We start from the raw sequence: 19,590 nt of genomic DNA, 5'->3' as shown, positions 1-19,590 counted from the left end.
TAATGAATTGTTATGTATTAATGGCTGCATGATTTGGTATGAAATTTGTAGGATAGATTACTATGTTTACCTTATGTTTGATGTAATTTTTTGTGATTTTACTACCTAATGTGTGCTGAGTTGTTTAATTATTTGCAAACCATGACTTGCATGCTATAGGAACCACTACAACTTGTTTTGTGAAGTAGTGAGATTCTTTTGTGCTGTTGATCATGATGCCTTGTGTAGTAAGAAATATTAGTTATCTACTCCATAAATGACTACCCATGTGTGTGTTAATTTTGTTTGCTTAGTGTTACTGCAGCTTCACCTTATCGTGTGTATGTTTACTGTATTGTTCTTGCATCACATATAGATACGACTGTTCTAGCTGACGGGACGTACGAGCTGATCCCGGAGTCTGAAGGAGGTGATCCAGAAGCTCAGGTGAACACTGCTGTACTAACTGAAGCCCCGGACCAAAGTTCGGAAGAGCCCAAGGCTGAAATAGTTAGCGACTACCGCGAAGGCAAGCCCCGGACATAACCTATATTTCAAATTATTACAATTTATCGTTATTACTTACTTGTGCATTTACAGTTCTTAGGATTTGAATTGAAACCCTAGATGCATGATCCTAGGAACCTATGTACTGAACACTAGACCTGAGTTCGAATAATTGCTAAGCTGATAGGACCGGTAAAAGTCGAGTGATTGCCTGTCACTCGCGAGCTCTATAAGAATTGCTTGTTTACTTTCTGCTATCAATATAAGGACGATGGACGGGGTCGTGTTCGATATCATGACCTTGTGTGAGATCCCGTCTGTGTTGATGAACTTGCTAAGGTCGCGGTGTGTGGTAGTGTTGGTTAAGTTTTTGAAAGTACTAGCCACATGCCGTAAATATGGTACGCGGTAAGCCTAGTAGCCGATCGGACCGGTGAGTGGATATACCTTCCACTCTCTCTTAGAGATAGGTTTTTATTTATGTTTATGTTGCGCAACACCGTGGCTACAGGGATGAGGTTGGTGCCCTGTAGTCGGGGAGAGTGGCACTATCCACAGGTCGGAATGAAAGGTAAACGGTTGTTTGGGAACGACCCGACGGTGTTCCAAACGTGTGTGTTAGGTCTGCCTGGCCAGGTTAACAAATTTGATTCGAATCGTCCATTTCTCACGATTTGGGACTGCTTGATCTCTTTGCCACACAGAATAATAAGAGCAACATTATTATGATCAATCTTGATATTTCCTTAAAGTTCCACCATGGTTGAATAGTAGTTGCTTACATTGAATGGTTAATCAACTAGAATCTTGGAAGCTAAAATTTGAAAGTAAGGACCTACTCTTTATTGCTTTTTAGCAAAAGGAAAACCAGAGCCTCACAGAACCCTGCATAGTCTAGTTAGGTGGGCTATGTATACCCGTTGACGGTTAAGTCTTGCTGAGTATTAGAATACTCAGCCTTGCTGTTGAAACCTTTTTCAGGTATGAGTTTTGAGGACCAGATCGCTAGTATGTCTTGGCCCTGCTCTTTGCCTCCTGGCTGGTCTGTAGAATGGGATCCGTCTTCGGCCGGCAATGACCCTGACGAGTGATACCTTGCTTGGGCTAGCTTGGTATACTTTTGCGCCGTGTTGTAGCCGTCGTGTTCTCTTTCCGCTGCTTTTCAAACTCTTCACTTAAAGTTATGGCTTGTATAACTGTTTTACTAAGTTTGGTTCTGTAATAATGCTTTGAACTGGTTTGTAATAACTACTGTGCTTGTGTTGTAAAATATGTGGTTGTAATATCTCTGAACTCGCCTTCGTGCGGGGTATGCTTGTTCGATCCGAGAACCGGTGGTTGTATCGGGACGTTACCCGACAGACCAAGAATTGTTCCGTTTGAAGTGCGTTTGTGTCGGTGTTGCCTTTATGGTGATGGCCAGCGCACTTGAGCTGGGATAATTCAGGTGGTTCTGCCACACCTGAGACCTATTATTTGTCTTGTTATGTTAACAAGTCATGGTGGATATGCTCTGATGATCAAATATCTTGTGAGGTACTAGGCATGGTCTTTTTTTTCTCTTTACTGGACTTACTACCATGCCGTGACGCTCCAAGTTTACGATCATATGATGACTCATAAAATTTCTGAACTATGATGTTCTACCTGTTCCTTGTCTCAATCTCAACTTTCATGTACCATCTTATATAGTTATATGATCGAGCAAAGTTGAAGCTGAGCCCACTCAAATATTTTACTACTACCCACACAGTACCTTATGTAATTTGTTTCTTTAGTTGAATATGTTTTTGCAGCGTGTTTTTTTATCTAACCTTTTTGCTAAATTATTTTCCTTTTCTTACACGTGCCTAACTTCATGCAGTTACATTCTACCTTGCTGCAATATCAGTGCTTCCCCTGCATGAAAATACTTTCAGTTACCTTCGTTTATCTCAAAATTTCTTGCAATGATTCTATTGCTTTTTAGAATCCCTGAATTGCTGTTGCCTTTAGTGTTTTGCTCAATTTGCTGCAAAACTAGGATGGCTTGTACCATTACAAGTAACCAGTTTTGCAACTAATTGTTGTCATTTCTGCAATCGCTTGGTGGCATAACCTGAAATTCCCAGTGTAGGTAAGCCAATGCGTGTTGGGAGAATTGATGGGATTTTTTGTCTTAAATCCTACAGTCAATTAGGTAAATTTACTTTGGGCGGCACCCATTGAGCTCGGTCAATTAATTGAATAAGTTATTTAGGTTAAATTACTTGATTCAGGAATTGCAATGTGTATACAGTTGTATTTCTGAGTTGTCCTTCATGGTTTTGTTAGAACATCTCTAAATGGATGTGCTTTCTGAATGCAGGCAACTAAGCAAATAACAAACACAAATACTATTTAATCTTTGCAGTTATTTTGATCACGATAACATGTATTTTTTTGTTCGTGGCATTCTTTTTTTCATGATGATTATCAGGACATATATTATCTTTTGATTGCTAACATGTATTGTTTCTTTCCACAACCTTATCCGTTTCGCAATAAAACAGGTTGATGTTGAGTACAAATTGCAAGATATAAAAAAATTAACAAGGAATGGGAAATTAAGGTCAAAGCATTCAGGAAAAGGCTTGATGACATTCAGACAAAATGAAAGAGCATCTAGGCCCTTAGTGAGTTTTGGTGTATTGATTGACAATACGATTAAAGGACTAACTTGTTTGCATGAGATTATGAGCAGATATTTAATTTGTGGAATGATATAGCTCATGTATTACAAGCAAATGTGTATGTCCCATTGACAATCATTATATGTGACAAGCTAGAATGAGAAAGAAAAATAGAAGAGCAAGGTATTCATGTGTAGTATGAAGGCTCTAATATTGTGCTGAAGCTTGTTAGTTTATGTGGGACTCAAAGTGGCAAGCAAAAGTTGTAAAAGAAAATAAAGCAAGATATTCATGGTTGATATAAAGGCTCTAATATGCGAAGGCTTGTTTCGGATGTATATGACAAGCAAAACAAGAAAAAGGAAAATATGAGCAAGTGTTCATGATTGACATGAATGCTCAAATATCTATTAAAGGCTTATTCGACTTATGATAGAATTCGTATGACAAGTAAAGGTTATGAGAATGAGACACAATATGTTGTTGCATAATCTCAAATTGGAAAGACTTGTCGTATGAGATGAATATTATTGTACAAGGGAAGCAAGCAAGAGAAAAGTGAATGAGACATGAGTTGATGTGCATATGTTATCTCAAATTGGAAGGCTTGTATATAAGATTGAATTGAGAATTCAAATTGACAACGAAGATTTCATGCATGACACAAATCAATATGAGTTCAAGATGGACGGCTAGGATAAAGGTAGAGGACCGAGAGGCATGTTTCAAGATGCTACGCAAGCGACGGCTTGGGGGGGAGCAAGGAAACCGATACGGGTCAAAATACCGGAGATCCTAGAGTCATGGAGAGCTCTATGATTGAAGAGTGTCATTATTAGGAAAATGAGAGTGACTTGTGAATCAAAGATGGATTCCATTCTTGTATGAAGGAAGATTCAAAGTCACTAACTCAAGCAGGCATGCTCACTGAAATTAAGGATGTTGACAACCTCAAGATATTGATTGAAGAAGTTCGGATTGATCAAGACATGAAAGATCAAGTGTTGTGTATGTCATTTTATGTGAACTTGAGTATAGGATGCCGTACTATCAAGGGGGATGCAACATCAGTGGTTTGACATTACCAAAAGTGCTCATAGCTATCCCATGTGAGAAAAATCAAAGAGAAACACTTGGGAGCAGAAAACCTACGTAGGACCGGTCTGGGGGACCGGTCTGAGTCTGACAGAGCAACGGCTAGTTTTTGAAAGAGGGGTATTTATACCACACACCCTCACCCATTCGTGGGTGCTGATGCCATTACATTCCAGAGCCATCTCTGAGCCGTGAGAGCACTTGAGAAGTCCTCCTCAACCTCTCTTTGTGAGATTTGAGTGATTAGAGTTGAATCCTTTGAGTTGGGTTGACTGAAACTTTTGCTAAGAAGAGCATTTGAGCAGTGAGAGCATAAGCCCTAGCTTGAGCACTTGCGGTTGCATCGCCAACTTGATTGAAGCATTTGTTACTCTTGGAGGTGAAGCCTCCTAGACGGCTAGACGTCGCCGGCTAGCTCCCAACTTGTGGTGAGCAGCGGCAAGTTTGTTGCAGCAGCGATCGTGTGTCACAAGGACTCATGGTCATATAGTGGAAAGGAGGAGATAGCTTGACCTTGTGGTCGCGATAAGCTTTCTCAACGGAGACTAGGATTCACACGTGGTGAACGTGGTGAATCCGAACTTCGGTGAAACAAATCTCTGTGTCTCCTTGCATTATCTTCATTTAGTTTGCCTCACACTTTGTACTCTAGCTTTATTTGTGCTTCCACTTCGATCTACTTGGTTTTGTTGTTTCTGTGTGTGCAGGGTTAAGAAATACATTTGTAAGCACCTAAAGAAGCACCACACCAAGCTGCATTTGTGCTAGAGCTCGTAAAGGGGAGGATTAACACTTTTGTGCAGGTTCTGCGTAGGACCGGTCTGCTCAACCGGTCTGACCGGTCTGCTCAACCGGTCTGAGTGTTTGAATCCTGTTTCTAAGCCTAGTACTGGTTTGACCGGTCTGCCAGACCGGTCTGACCGGTTGGTTGCTGACAATTGTGTTAAGTGCTTTAATCTGCAGGATTAATTTTAAACGCCTATTCACCCCCCTCTAGGCGACATCACACGATTAAGGTCCTTTCACAAAACTTGCTAAACACATGGATCAGTATGTACAAATGCTGATTTTACATAGGACATTGTGACCGAACCTTAATTTGTTGACATTTTACTTCTTTCTGCTTGCTCTTGACTCCTCTCTTTGAAGAGTCTGTCTAACTGATCCGTTTACTTCTGAAATTGCAGTGGTGGTTACCAACTGAAGACTGTATGTGTGCAAATATTGTTCCCTGCAATCTTTGGAGGGGGATAAAATTCTGGTTGTACATGCACCTAAAGGTTTGTCCAAAGAGCAAAGAGGGCTGTGCAGTTTTTACTTCTATATCCTATTTGGTATCCATGAGCATGAAGATATAATGTAAGATGCATTTGATCGTTCAGGTGATCTTAAATCCATATTTGTTTTTCTCAATTGTTGAACAATATTATTTCAAATGCTTGCCTTGATTTAGTCATTTCTGTTTGGTAGTTTAGATTACCATTCACTTGCTGCAATTGATCCTCTGGAAAGGTGTAAATACTTGTTAGGTAATCTCTTTGGCTCGATTCAGTCTCTATTTTTCATTTGTTGCTGTTGATTAAGCATTCCACAGTCATATCTTTCATAAGGACATGCATCTTTATCTCTTTCTTCTGGTACAAAAAATATATGAATTTTTTATATTCAAACTTTGTTGTTATATATAACAATTATGCAGCACCGTGACTGAAGTCAACTATAGATATGTCTTGCCAAATGTTACATATTATTAGAAAAATGGACTTTACCCTCAACATAATAACTATGTTACATATCTTTTGTGTGAAACATATACTTCTCATTTTGGACTATGGATCATTGTTTTTTGTATGTCTAAAATTTAACCGTGGCGTTAGCACGGACTGGTTACTAGTGGTGCGTAGTGCGCACGTGTCATTCTTCTCACTTTTTGGAGCAAAGAAAACGTGCACAGCTCACCGCGCAATGTTCCGCTCATGACATGTGGGACCGGGTCGTGATGCGCCGCGGGCGTCAGCGACTGTTCACACGTCAAGGGTCCGTGGGTGGTGCACGCGCGACCACGGGATCAGGGGCATCAGGCGTTGCGTGCTCACATGAGGTGGTGGTGCGCTCACCAGTGGGGCCCGGTTAGTGGAGTGACTAAGGCTCTCCGCAGTGGGCTCTGTATCCCGCTCTCTACACATTTTAGAGTTCCTTTTACCGCAAAAAAGTGCTGCAGCGGCACTCTCTAAACCGATCTGCATCGTTGCGGGCGGGATTCCCGCGCGCCAAAGCTGGCGCGGTAGCGGCCGTCCGCAACGCGGCAACATGGCGTGGGGCCCGCCTCCGCCCGTTGCTCCCGAGCATCCCTCCCGCGCTCGCCCATGGCCGCCACCGCCGCCGCGGCCGCTCCGCCACGCCGAGCTCGCCCGCGCGGGGCTCGCCCGCACCGCGGCAGAGCGGAGCTCGCCACGGCGGCGCTGCTCGCTCGCCTGCGGGCCGCTGCAGCGCCGAGCTCGCCCGCGCGGGGGGACGGGGCGGCGAGCTCGGGGGCCGCCAGCTCCGGGGAGAGGGAGGGAGGAGGGAAGAGGAAGGGGCGGCGGGCGCCATGGCCTCCGCGAGCTCGAGCTCCCACAAGGCCCGCTGAGCTCGCCGCCCTACCGCTCCTCCGCGAGCTCGAGCTCCCACAAGGCCCGCTGACCTCGAGCAGGGAGCGGTTCGCGGGCGAGGGAGCCGGCGTGGGGCGCGGCGCCCTGCTCCTCCGCCGACGGCGGCGGCCAGCGTGGGCGGCGGCCGGCCGCGCGAGCAGGGGAGGGGGGGAGGTGGGAGCGGCGGAGCTCGGCCGCCAGCGCGGCGAGGAGGCCGAGGAGGAGGGGCTCGCGGCCGAGCTCGACCCCGTTCGCCGCCGTCCGTTCGCCGAGCATGGCCCCAAGGCGGAGCTCGAGAGCGCGCCGCCGCCGTCGCGTCCGCCGCCACCACCACGAGCCGAGCGGGAGCAGGGAACGCGCGGCTCGCCGGCCAAGCAGGGGAGGCGCGGCCGCCGTCCCGCACGCTCGCCGCGGCCGCTGCCTCGTGCGCGAGCTCGCCGCGGCCGCTTGCCTCGTGCGCGCGCTCGCCGCAGCCGCAAGGCTCCGCGCGGGCACGCCGGGAGGCTCCTGGCCCCCGCCGCTCGAGGGCCACTGCAGCTCGGCCGCGAGGAGGAGTCGCGGCGAGGTGGCCGCCATGGCCCCGCGCGGGAGGGAGGGCGCAGGGGGAGGCCGGAGCTCCCCGCCGCCGGAGGAGGGGCACAGGGGGAGGCCGAGGAGGAGTGCCTCACCGCCGCTGGCCTGCTCGCCGCTCTGCCTCGCCGCTGGCTTGCGCAAGCGCGCGCTGTTGTTGTCCGCGAGAGCTCCGGGGGGGCGTCCGCGGCCACCGCGAGCTCCAGGGGCCTGCGGCCCCGAGCTCCGGGGGGAGGCGTCCGCGAGGGAGGGGGAGGAGGAGCGCCGGCGAGGGAGGGTGAGGAGGAGCGCTGGCGAGGGCGCCGGGTGGAGAGAGAGAGGAGTGGGAGGGAGGGGGTGTTGCGGAGGGGTGAAAAGGTTAAAAAATTTCTGACATGTGGGTCCTCTGGTTGGTAGTTGATATAGAGTAGAGATATAGAGAGTAAACGAGCGCAGCGAAACTGAATATAGAGAGGAGAATCTCGATGACCAGGCAGGAATATTCCCTTTAGAGAGTGAATTTAGAGAGTGACGAGTGCGGATAGCCTAATTAACTGGCTCTGTACTCGCACAGTTGGGCAGCTCAAATAGGAGCCTGACGGGTGGCCCCGGAGTTCGTGGGGCCCAGTGTCAGGTGCTTACATACCTGCCTAGTAGAAGGTCTGTGATACACTAATACGAGTTGGAGTACGGTAAGTATACTTAGTATATTAAGTAGAGGGAGGTGACGTGGGAAGGTGCTAAACAGAAGAATTAAGAAACTGACAGAGGTTTCAGTCTGCCTTTTCAGTGGATTAGTTAACAGCGTAACCCCATCCAATCCAATGGGCTACGACACACGGTCAGGGCAATATTTTTCTTTTTCTCCTGGCTCAACGCTCTCAAGATCATTTTTAAATTCTAAGGTATTGTTTAGTTGTAAAATTCAAAATTTCAAAACTATCACATTGAAAGGAAATTTTACATTGAGTATTAAATTAAAACGAAATAAAAACGAATCGTATAGTTGCTTGTAAATTGCGAGACGAATCTAATGAAGCTAATTAGACTATGATTAGATACTGAAGTACACATGTGCTAATGACGAATTAATTAATTTTAATAAATTCGTAGTTTACAAACAAATTTTGTAATTAGTTTTGTGATTAGACTATATTTAATACTCCAAATATGTAAAAATTTCATTTCAAAACTTTACACGCGCACTAAACGAAGACTAAAACGCCCTCGAGTTTGAATTCATTATTGCCCCGAGACATGCACAGTGACCGCAGAGCCAGCTGCAGCGATCTGCTATGAATGAATAGTGGCACACACGGAAAGCACTCGCTGGATTCGGGGAGCTCGCTACGGCTCTGCCCGATGTGCCCTGCAGTCCGCACTCTGTTCCAGCTTCCAATGAACTGCTCGCCGTAGTGCCGTACTGTGGGTCAAACCGCCAAAAGGATAACCGTATACGCCCTGTACTTTTTTATATTTATATAATATTGTTTACCCTTTTGGCATTTCTGTTTGCGGTGCCGCTGGGCGCTGGATGACGCAGACGACGACCTCACTCACGGTCACGGGAGCTTTGGATGGATTCATGGATTGGCATTCCGCGACGACGGAATATTTCTGGTCCCTCCATTCTGCAGATGAAGATTGAAGAGGAGTGAGGAGAAAGTGGTGACGAGGTGGGCCGTTTCCTAGTTCATGGGCTGCAAATAGTGAGGTGGGCGGCCGTGGCATAAATTTGGCCCACTTAAACATCCTTATACTAATGGGCTGAAAAAGGCGTATGGATGGCTGTGGCCACGGTTTCTCAAAGGGAAAAGGGCCCACATAATCCTTGTGGCTCCTCTCGAAAGGGGGGGGGGGGGGGAGCTTGGACTGGAGTCCTGTTGATTTGCACTCAGCAGCATTAAGAGAAGAGTCAGATCAGTCTCACAAGAAAAGGAGTCAGATCAGTCTCAATTGGGGTTTATCTTGTTTAGGCCACTAAGACCACCTTTGTACTCCATCGATTGCCACTAGCAACGTACGAATTACGAATACGTAGTCACCCTTACGGATCATCCGCTGATCTTCCACGTACATTGTTACTTGTGGTGCTCAACCTCCATCGAGGCTGTGTTTAGTTGGCGAAAAATTTTAAGTTTTGATACTGTAGCACTTTCGTTGTTATTTGACAATTAATATCCAATCATAGACTAATTAGACTTAAAAGATTCACCTCGTCATTTAAAGTTGAACTATGTAATTAATTATTTATTTCAACTGCATTTAATAATTTATGTATATATCTAAAGATTCGATGTGACGGGTACTGTAAAAAAAATTTGGGAACTAAATAGGCCCCGAGCATTCTAAAAGTTTTGATCAACCAGTCAATCAGCCGGATTAGACAGCAACTCCCCGCGTCCACTCGTACCTCCACGGCACCTCGAACTCGGCAAAGAAAGCAATGGCCTCGCTCGGCCGGGCGCCCGGGCCCGTCTGTCTCTGTGCTCGCCGTCGCGCTTACGTAGAACTGACACTTACCAAACCGGCCTCGTCTTTTCTGCGCTAAAGTTCTACCACCACGTCCTCCCCACTTCGAAAGGGGGTCTAGACCGTCTAGGTCTGCGGTATGTGTTTAGTTTTAAAATTTCTCTCTCCAAACTTCACTATTTACTTATCACATCAAATCTTTTGCCTCATGTATGGAGCATTAAATATAGCTAAATAAAAAAACTAATTGCATAGTTTTGATGTACACGACGAGACAAATCTTTTAAGTCTAGTTAAATTATGATAGGATAATAATTACTACAAATAAATAAAAAATATTACAATATGCTACCGCGTCCAATATGACTTTTTTTACCATGAGATCTAAACACAGCCCAGTACGCCAATTGAGCAGGCGACAGGTTCATCTGCATCGGGCTTGGTGGCCGTGGCCTGCCACCTCCGACGCGCCGGCGACCGGTCACGGTCGGAGTTGCCAACTCGATCGGGACGTCCTTTCAGGCTGCGCGAACACGTCGATGCGTCCGAGGTGAGCCGCGCGCGCGCCGTCCCGGGGGCAGCCGGGCAGGTGGCGCGGCCGCGGCGCTCCTTCGCCGTCGGGCGAGCCTGACGTGCCCCTGCCTGTCCTGTGCGCTTCAACGCAACACATCACGCAGTGGCGTCTCGTCATGGCGCGCCGCGGAGCTTTGCCTCCGTCTGGTCCCTGTCGGGCGCCGTGCCGGCGAGACACCTCACGCGCCGCTCGACGATGGACGGATGCAATCAGATGAGTGCGCGCGTGGGCCGGGCGCGCGCTCCTTGCCGGGTTTCCGTGCGTCGGCGAAACCGCGAAAGCGCCGGCACTGCTGACACAGCCGGAGAGATTCCTGAAGATTTCCGATGGTAGCCATGGCGCACCGGCGCACTGTAACACACTAGGTGTTAATCACCTATAATCAAGATTAATCACGGGTTTAACTAGTTAATTAGAGACCTAATCTTTCGGGTACAAATCGAGTCACCAAAAGTCGACTCAAGTTCAGTCCAATTTTCTAGAGTCTGGAAAAACCCGGATACTCCGGGTTTGCACCCGGATATTTCGGAATTACCCGGATACTCCGGATTTATTTCCGGATAGTCCGGACCTAGAGTTTCTATATCACATGTCTTTGCTCTTGCACTATTTCCAAACATTAAAACATCAGCTCTTATCTATTTCTCTCTCCCTCACAGCTCACTCTCCCTCTCCCCCTCACGTGCACTCTCTCCCTCTCCCTCGTGAGCTCTCCCTCTCCCTCATGAGCTCCCTCTCTCTCTCTAGTGCCCTAGAGTGCAAATCCTCCCTCTCAACTTGATTCCAAGGCTAAGAAAGCTTCAATCGGCGTGGAGAACCCTTTCCCCCATGTGCTCCTCCTTGGGGTGGCTTGGGATTTCAAGTTCTTCATCCAAGAAAAGCTCATCCTAAGTATTCAACTTGTGCCGCCCCGATCTATATTTCTAGGAGATTTTAAGTGATTTCTTTTGGTCAATCAACTCTATATGCATCCCTCAACTTGGATCTAAAGGAGTTTTGATTTTGGTGGGATGGTTTTGCCAAAAATTAAGATTTCAGTTTTTGGGGCGAAAATGCTGTCGGGTCCGGAGACTCCGGGTATAAGCCTGGATACTCCGGGTTTTTGAACACTCTGGGCGAAACTCTGGGTATAAGCCCGGATACTCCGGGTTTGGGATACTCCGGGGGAAACTCCGGGTATAGGCCCGAAAACTCCGGACTTCGGAGTCCGGATACTCCGGATATGAATCCGGATATTCCGAGTTTTATTAGAACTGTTGGATGTAGAATTGGGTAAATTTGGGGTAAATTTGTAGTGTTTCTACTTGGACATTTCAAAGATTGTTGTTGCATATCGTATTTGCATACATTCTCATGTCATGTACATACGTGTAGACGCCGCCGCCGAAGGAGTCGTATATGAAGTGATCGCGGAGGCGAAAGAGCACCCGGAGCAAGTCCAAGAGGGGGGTTTGCAAGGATCCGGCCCAAGGCATGTCTGCCCCTAGCTCTGAGCAGCAGCCCGAAGGCAAGCCCCGGTGCACATCCTATTAATTTTAAATTATGACACCTACATATGTATTTATTACTTATGCATTACGTTTAGGAGTTGTTTGAAACCCTAGTTGCATGAACCCTAGGGGTCCTTGAGTTGTACTAGTATGTATAGGCCGATAGAAATGCTATGCTAGATAGGGTTCGGTAGAAGTCGAGCAATTCTTGGTTACTCGCGAGATGTAGAATAGCTTTATGTTTCCAGATATGAGTTACTAATTTATGGATGAAAGTATTGAAATGAAAGAAAGAATAGAATCTGAGACCGGGCGGGAGAGGTGTAGTTCCGCCTGTGTCGGTTAAGGACCGAGCCGTTGTTGGCCCTGCTGATCATGTTTGAACTGTACTAACCGTATGCCGGGAGTAGGAGGTAGTCGAAACCGGTAAGCCGAGTACTGCCTTGCTTCGGAAGTACAGAACTTCTACCCACCCCTTAGGGCGAGTCGAGTGGCCGCGGAGAATTGGGATGCATGAGTTTACTTTTGGTGGTCTTTCGTAGGGCTCGACTGACTATATGCAGGTGGGGCGGTTCTGTAGTTCGAGACAGGGAGGGGAAAAGTTGGTGCGTGTGATCCGACGGGGCTAATGCGTGCTGTGTTGGTTAGGTCCACCTTGCAAGGTTAAATCGAATCGATTCGACGTCAGTCGCTCTCGGATATGAGCACTTTGGTCACTGCGTCGCAGCGTAGTGTTGTGATGGAAAAATGGTTATATCCATATTGATGAACATATGAATTATTATTTATTGTTCCACTATGTTTGCTCTAGATTTGGTTATGCAAATATTAGACTACGTTAATTTATATAGAACTTGGGCTAAAATAAGAAAAGTGAGGAATTACCTTAGCCGCTGTTTTCTGCAAAATAACCACCAGCCAAAAGCCTTACATGTTTAGATATGTAGGCTAAGTTATATCCACTGGTCGGGTAAGCCTTGCTGAGTATTAGTATACTCAGGGTTTGTTGTTTACCCTGTTTCAGGTATAGGAGTTAACTAGGTTTCCCATCGGTGGGCTCGATGTGGCGCCTTGTCTTCACGTCTCGGTAATCCTCGGCTTATTTAGTTTGTTTTATTTATTCTCTAATAAAAATGCTCTGTAAGTTATATTCTCTTACGTGCTGTCATTTCTTTTGTAAATTTTAAATTTAAAGCTGTTTGTAAAAGTCTTAATATATTTTGATATTTTTGTAAGATTATATCGTGCTGGTACCTTCTAAGCTCGCCTTCGTGCGAGACATCTGGTGTGTTTCGGTCGACCTGTGGGTTGAAAACAGCCTGTCAAGTTACACTTAATTAAACTAATGCGCCTGATGCGTTCAGATAATGATGGTTACACTTAATTAAGAGTTTTAACTCAACAGTTCTGTCACACCCACGGTCGCCACCGCCCGGCAGTGGCCTCTCCGGCGAAGCAAACCGCCGCGACCGTCCACGCGGCAGCCGGCGCGCGCGGGGCACAGGAGCCTACCATCATGCTGGCTTAGGGCAGAACGCATCAGGAACAGGACTAGCAAGTAGCAACGGCCCGAGCACCGTGACCGGATGCTGCCGCGGACCCCCAAAGCAGCGCGACAGCCAAATCATTGGCCACCACCCACGTCACCGGGAAGTGGCGTCCGGGGCGGTTAGCTCCACAGGAGGAGGGCCCGGCTTTCCGTTACGCCTTTTCCCTGTGTTTCTAGAAGGTTGCACGAGCTGAGGCACTCTCGAGTATCAAGGTGGTAGGAGTAAGGTGAGGTGAGGTCTCAATGTTCTCTCAGGTCACAGTGACTTGGACTAGTTTGTCGTCTCTGAGCTCGTCGCTGTCAGGTGCCAAAGCGGCTTTGAATCGGTGGTCACTGATCGAGCAGGGACGGATGTGGAGGATAATGCTCCCCCTCCAATAGCATCAAATCAGTGTGCATGATCTGTCTTGTTCGAATTGGCCGCACTGGGGTGGATTAGCGACAAGTTTGTGGTAGCTTGCTACTACAAATTCTAGACCAGGCCAGCCATAATAAAAACATGAAAATAAAATGCACTAAAGGCTGTGTTTAGATCCAAAAAACTTCCTACAGTATCCGTCACATCAAATCTTCGAACACATACATGGAGTATTAAATGTAGTTGGAAAAAATAACTAATTGCATAATTTAGCTTAGGATGAGAACAATCTTTTAAGCCTAATTAATCCATAATTAGATATTAATTATTAAATAACAACGAAATATGCTACAATATCCAAATCCAAACTTTTTTATCAACTAAACACCCCCTAAACCTAGCCGTTGCTTGCCCCCACGATTGATACTGCAATTATTTCAGTCTTTCAGAATGAGCACATGATCCAGTCCAGTGCACCTGCACAGGTAGCAGTCTAGTGCATACGAATTACGGCAAACATTTTGCCAGAGACAGTACTCACGAATGCATTTTGTCAGTTAATTTGAACCACTGCTCGTCCTCCATGGTGCTCTATACATCGCATGCCTACAAAAAAAACTCAACCAATCCAAACAACAGCATGCAAGCCGGCACCTATTAATGATGAGATTGCTGCCTTAATTGCGATGCCTGAACAGGCACTAATCCGGATCAGACATACCAGCCATTTCTACTAAAGAACGTCAGTATCAATCTCTGACCCAATTTTTTTGTCATACCGATTGGAAGCAGAACGCCGATCTAGCTAGCCACAGGGCAGCACTCCAGATCAGCAAAAACGCCCCCCTGACTAGTCCCCATCCCGTATTAATCCCCGAAGTAAATCCCCACGATTTGTCCCGATCCGGGCCAGCTCCGGTCCGGTCTCGCCATAGGTGACTGAACAGACGATAGCCATTAGCCGGACAGGCCGATGGCCCCCTATCTGGTGGCAGTGGCAGAGCACCACGCCATTTCCTCCACAGAATGAAAGAAAATCCATGTGCCGTCTCGGGCGGCCACGGACGGATCCATCCGCCGATGAGACCGGAGAATCCCTCTCGCCCTCTGGCATGGCTCTCGCAGCATAATTGTGCGTCGCCGTCGTGACACAGTCCGGGAGGACCCCTTTCGGCCACCCATTCGCGCGCCCGGGGCCAACGCAGGGGCCCGTGGCCGCACGGGTCCAGAAGTTTCTCCTGCCTCCTCTCCTGATCTTGCGCCGCTGCACAGTTACGGGACGGCGCACCGCATGAGCCGAATGTTTCGGGGTGTGCTAGGCTCCAGATGCAAAATCCTTGAACACCAAAAAAACCAATTTTAAAAGAGGGAGAATATGCGATCGGTAACAATATCCTTGATCGAAAATCTATGTTTGCGAGATAAGTTAGAAACTATAATGGTTGTTTATATGTTTGCTACCGAGATCATGTTCTTTTTTCATTTTTTTTGCTACAGCTGTCTCTCCTGCTTTATTTATGGACCAATTCTCTGGAGGCAAAGGTCAAGTTGTTAATAATAATGAAAATGATAGGGAAAATATTGAAAAATTTATAAATGACATGGAATCCTTTTTTTTTTTTGAAAGGGGGTAGTAATCTGCTGGAGGAAGTCACCAAAGTAGAGAACTAAAAGAAAATTTTGGTTTGATGTCATATATAAATATCATTTTTATGAGTTACTTTGAATGCCCAATCAACTGTGACCATGTCGAATTTGGAGAACTAGGCGTACAGCCCGCACATTTGCGCGGCTAGTATTGAAAAATTCAAAAATTCGTATGTCTTTATATCCCTACTTAAAGATTATACTATTTTTTACCACACATCAACATATTCATTATCATAAATTATATTTTATTTTTGGTTAAAATAATTTAAATATGATCTACCTATAATAACAGTTTGATTTGTTGAGTTTTAATAATATTATTATATATTTATTCTTATTTTTTTTATTTTATTTTGATTGATTGTTGTTAGCTTTAATTTTTATTAATAGTATATGTTTGTAACTGATACATAGCTAAATTGTATTTTATATTTAATTTTTCATAATGGCATTGGTGGGTGATTTTTAATTAGGCACAGGGGTATTTTGGGCTAATTTTAATATAATGGCAGTAGTGAGTAATTTTATTTTTCTATTTTTTTCGATTAACATGGGAATTTGTAGGCCTTGAGAGCGAACGTGGATGCTCTGTTTGTTGGCTAAATAATAAGATAATAGATCCTAGCTTCAAAATCACAAGGTTGACTCTTTGCACCCAAGCAAATACGTACACGCGAATACTATATATATTTATAAAGCGAACATATATGCTTCGATTATATTATCTAACTTTGAATTCCAAAGGGAACAACAAAGCCGCATTCTAGAGCAACTCTAGCAGTCGACCTACCAATGACGCCTCTAATGAATCCCATTAACCTTTGCAGATCGAAAGCACTAATCCCATTGGCTGATCGTCTCCAAGGTTCCATCGCTTGAACGTTACGCCTTCTCATCCCCGACCTGATGCCGGGGCCCAATCGTCATGGGCACAGAGCCCGGCCCCCGCCGTTGTCCTCCTGTTCCATTTGAGAGCGCCATGGCACCATGCACGTATCTTACACACGCAAGCCTATGTACTGCTAGCTTCCGCCACCGTTTCAGGCGACCGCATCCACTCCACGAGCGGCCAGGGCTCCCACAGCTCCGGCGTCGCGCAGAAGGACTCCGGGAACAACCCGTCGTCGTAGTCGAGGCGGTGGTGGTCGTCGCACTCGGACTCCACCGAGACGTCCGCCGGCGGCGTCGCGCACGCCCCGGCGAGCACGCAGCTCTCGGGCGGCTCCATGTCGACGCACCGGAGGACGACGTTCCTCTTGTCGTCCTCCGCCTCCTCCTCGCCGCCGTTGCAGCTGCTGCTGCTAGCCGTCGCCGCGACGCCGCCACTGGCGGCCCGGTGGTCCTCCCGCTCCCTCAGCCTCTCGCTTAGCTCTTGCAACTGCTCAAGCACAGCATCAAATTAAACCAAAGTTAGCAACCATGATCGTTCATGGTTGAGTGGTACCAATGCAGAGAGAGATGATCATATCATGCTGGGCTACCTGTGCGGCGAGGGCGAGCTTCTCCTGCTTGAGGGACTCGACGCGGGCGTGGAGGGCGTCGAACTTGTCGCGGAGCGCGTCGTAGTCGTGCTCGAGCTGCTTGGAGCGCCACCGGGCGCGCTTGTTCTGGAACCAGATGGCCACCTGCCGCGGCTGCAGGCCCAGCTGCCGCGCCAGCTCCGCCTTCTCCCGGGGCTCCAGCTTGGCGTGGTGCGCCTGGAACATGGACTCCAGCGACCGTATCTGCTCCTCCGTGAACCGCCGCTTCCTCTCCCCCCTCCCCGCCGCTCCACCTCCACCTCCCCCGCCGCCGCCGCCGGCCCTCCCCGCCAAGAACGACGCCTGCTCGTCCATCATGGGCGCGCACAGCTGCTGCTGCTGCTGCAGCACCGGCAGCGGCATGAAAAACTGGTGCTGGTGGCGATCTGGCCTGTCCATGTCGACCGATCGAAAGATCCTAGCAAGGCCGCCGTTCTTCTCCGATCACCCAGCTGCCGGCCGGCGCTCTCCTCCGTGCTCCCGGTCATGCCCCGCCCCGTTTTATGGCCGTGTTTGGATAGGTGTCACATCAACTTTATACAAACACACGAATGTCCGCGTGAAGTACTAAAAATGAAGGCTATTTATAAAATTTTTTTAGGGATGGATGTAATTTTTCGCGATAAATTTAACGACGGTAATTAATTGATGATTTGCTACAGTAATTCTACAGTAATTATTCTCTAATCACGGGATCAACAAATTTATTAGATTCGTCTCGCGATTTACACGTGGGGTCCTGCAGGTGATTTTGTAATTCGACTTTATTTAACACTCTAAATTAGGATAGGTGTCGCATCAACTTTACACAAACAGACAAATATCCGCATGAAGTACTAAATAAAGTCTATTTGCAAAATTTTTTCAGAGATGGATATAACTTTTCGCGACGAATCTAATGACGGTAATTAATTGATGATTTGCTATAGTGATGCTACAGTATCATTTTCTAATCACCCGATCAAAGATCTTATTAGATTCGTCTCGCGATTTACACGTGGAGTCCTAAAGGTGGTTTTGTAATTGTATTTTATTTAATACTCTAAATTAGTGGTCAAAGATGTAAAAAGTTTTTGTGAAATTTTTTTCAGACAAAACCAAACAGGGCCTATACGGGCGCGGCGCGTTACGTGTCCACATCCGGGGACGCGAACATGTGGCCTTTGCGCTTGCGGATAAAGAAACCCCGGTGGGGCCCGCGATTATGACACAAGGCGGGCAAAGCCGCTTTTGCTCCCCCGCCAAGTGTCCGGAATCCGGCCGGAGGGCCCGTCGCCCGATGGTTATCCGGCCGCCTCGGGATCCGCACACCCGACACGTGGCGCCTGCCATCAGAACGAGCCCGAGATATCTCGTCTAAGCTTGTGGCCTACTGCTTCCCGTTCCGTGCGACGACCGGCTGGCCCGGCCCGGTCGCCAATGGGCGGCGGAAAGGTGTGCGCGGCGGCGGGCGCCCTTGGAACAGGTGGTCCGGTGGAAGGGCACGAGGTCGCCGTCGCCCCGCGCCAGCTGTGCGGGGGCTTCCCCCGAAAGGGTCGTCGAGGTGGCGCGCCGCGGTTGTCCCCTTGCGGCGGCCGGCGCGCCGACTCGGCCCCCCGATGGGGTGGTGCACCGTCGCGCTCTCGCGCGCCCGTTGGGCCAGGCCGTGCCCCGGTGGCGAAGGCCTGTTCCCCCGTGTCGCGTAGCGTGTGCCGGCAGGCCGTGTGCCCCACCAGCCGCCGTGAAAAAAACGACAAGAAAAGCTAAAGAAACGCCAGTTAACTGCTAGTAGACGATAAGTGCGCGATCGGATTGGGCAGCGCGAGCGGGGAGCAGGGGCTTATCTCGACGGATCGCGCACGATCCACGGCCGGGATCTTCACCATTCGTGTTCTAGCGGTTCAGGTAAGTGAAAAAGCGGTGATCCGAGACGATTAACAACCAATCCTCCGTGGAACTCCGGGACACTCAGCGGGCACGCGACGACGACGTGGTTTACCGGCAACCACGTCTGCCTGCCTGCCCCGCCGCAAAGGCGCCGTCTGCTCCGGCCCGCGAAGAGATCGATTCCGGCAGCTGTACGAAACGAGCTCGACACGAGCCCCTCGCGAAGGCCAGAGAAGCCACGGTGATGATTACCGGTCGCTGTGCTCGAGTACTAGCCATCGATGACCTACGGAGCGACCACTGGCAGTCGTAGTGATCCTCCACGCCAAGAAACGCTCGTCCTTTTTTTTAGGCCTCTCATCTGGTACAGCTGTAGTATCTATTCATATATGTACACACACCCACCTCACTCACACCACTATACTGTGACATCTCGAAAATCTATCAAAATTAAATCATACGCTAAAATAATTTTTTCAAAACTTTTCATCGTTGAGCTCAAAATACTCCTAAAACCCTGAACCCTAATTCCCGGAATCTTTCTCTGTTCCAAACGTCCAACCCCCGACTCTTTTCCCTATGGCCTCGTCCGCGCGCGCATGCGACCGCTGAGCGTGGCCGACCAGGGGCCGCGATCAAGGCCGGCGCGAATCTCTCTCTTTTCTCTCTCCCCTTTTTCCTTTTTCTTCATTTTCTTTTT

General features: G+C 48.0%; 1 protein-coding gene across 1 annotated transcript; it reads right to left on the bottom strand.

Annotated features, from left to right (window-relative positions):
* Nucleotides 1–16,166: 16,166 nt before the first annotated feature.
* LOC120683785 (homeobox-leucine zipper protein HOX22-like) lies at nucleotides 16,167–17,516 on the bottom strand. Its single transcript, XM_039965870.1, has 2 exons — nucleotides 16,986–17,516; nucleotides 16,167–16,882 (listed from the first exon to the last, which is right to left on the bottom strand). Exons 1-2 carry the CDS (start codon nucleotides 17,421–17,423, stop codon nucleotides 16,517–16,519), a joined length of 804 nt encoding a protein of 267 aa, XP_039821804.1. The 5' UTR covers nucleotides 17,424–17,516; the 3' UTR covers nucleotides 16,167–16,516.
* Between the last annotated feature and the right edge of the window lie 2,074 nt (nucleotides 17,517–19,590).

This window comes from Panicum virgatum, chromosome 7N, assembly GCF_016808335.1.
Source record: "Panicum virgatum strain AP13 chromosome 7N, P.virgatum_v5, whole genome shotgun sequence".
Lineage (NCBI taxonomy): Eukaryota > Viridiplantae > Streptophyta > Magnoliopsida > Poales > Poaceae > Panicum > Panicum virgatum.
Note: the sequence above shows the minus strand (reverse complement) of the source record. Positions and strands in the feature narration are given on the sequence as shown.

Excerpts from the sequence above, each read along its gene's own strand:
- LOC120683785 (XM_039965870.1), bottom strand. The coding sequence starts at position 17,423 with ATGGACAGGCCAGATCGCCACCAGCACCAGTTTTTCATGCCGCTGCCG. Across the intron at positions 16,883-16,985 it reads AGCTCGCCCTCGCCGCACAG|TTGCAAGAGCTAAGCGAGAG; the intron begins GTAGCCCAGCAT and ends GTGCTTGAGCAG.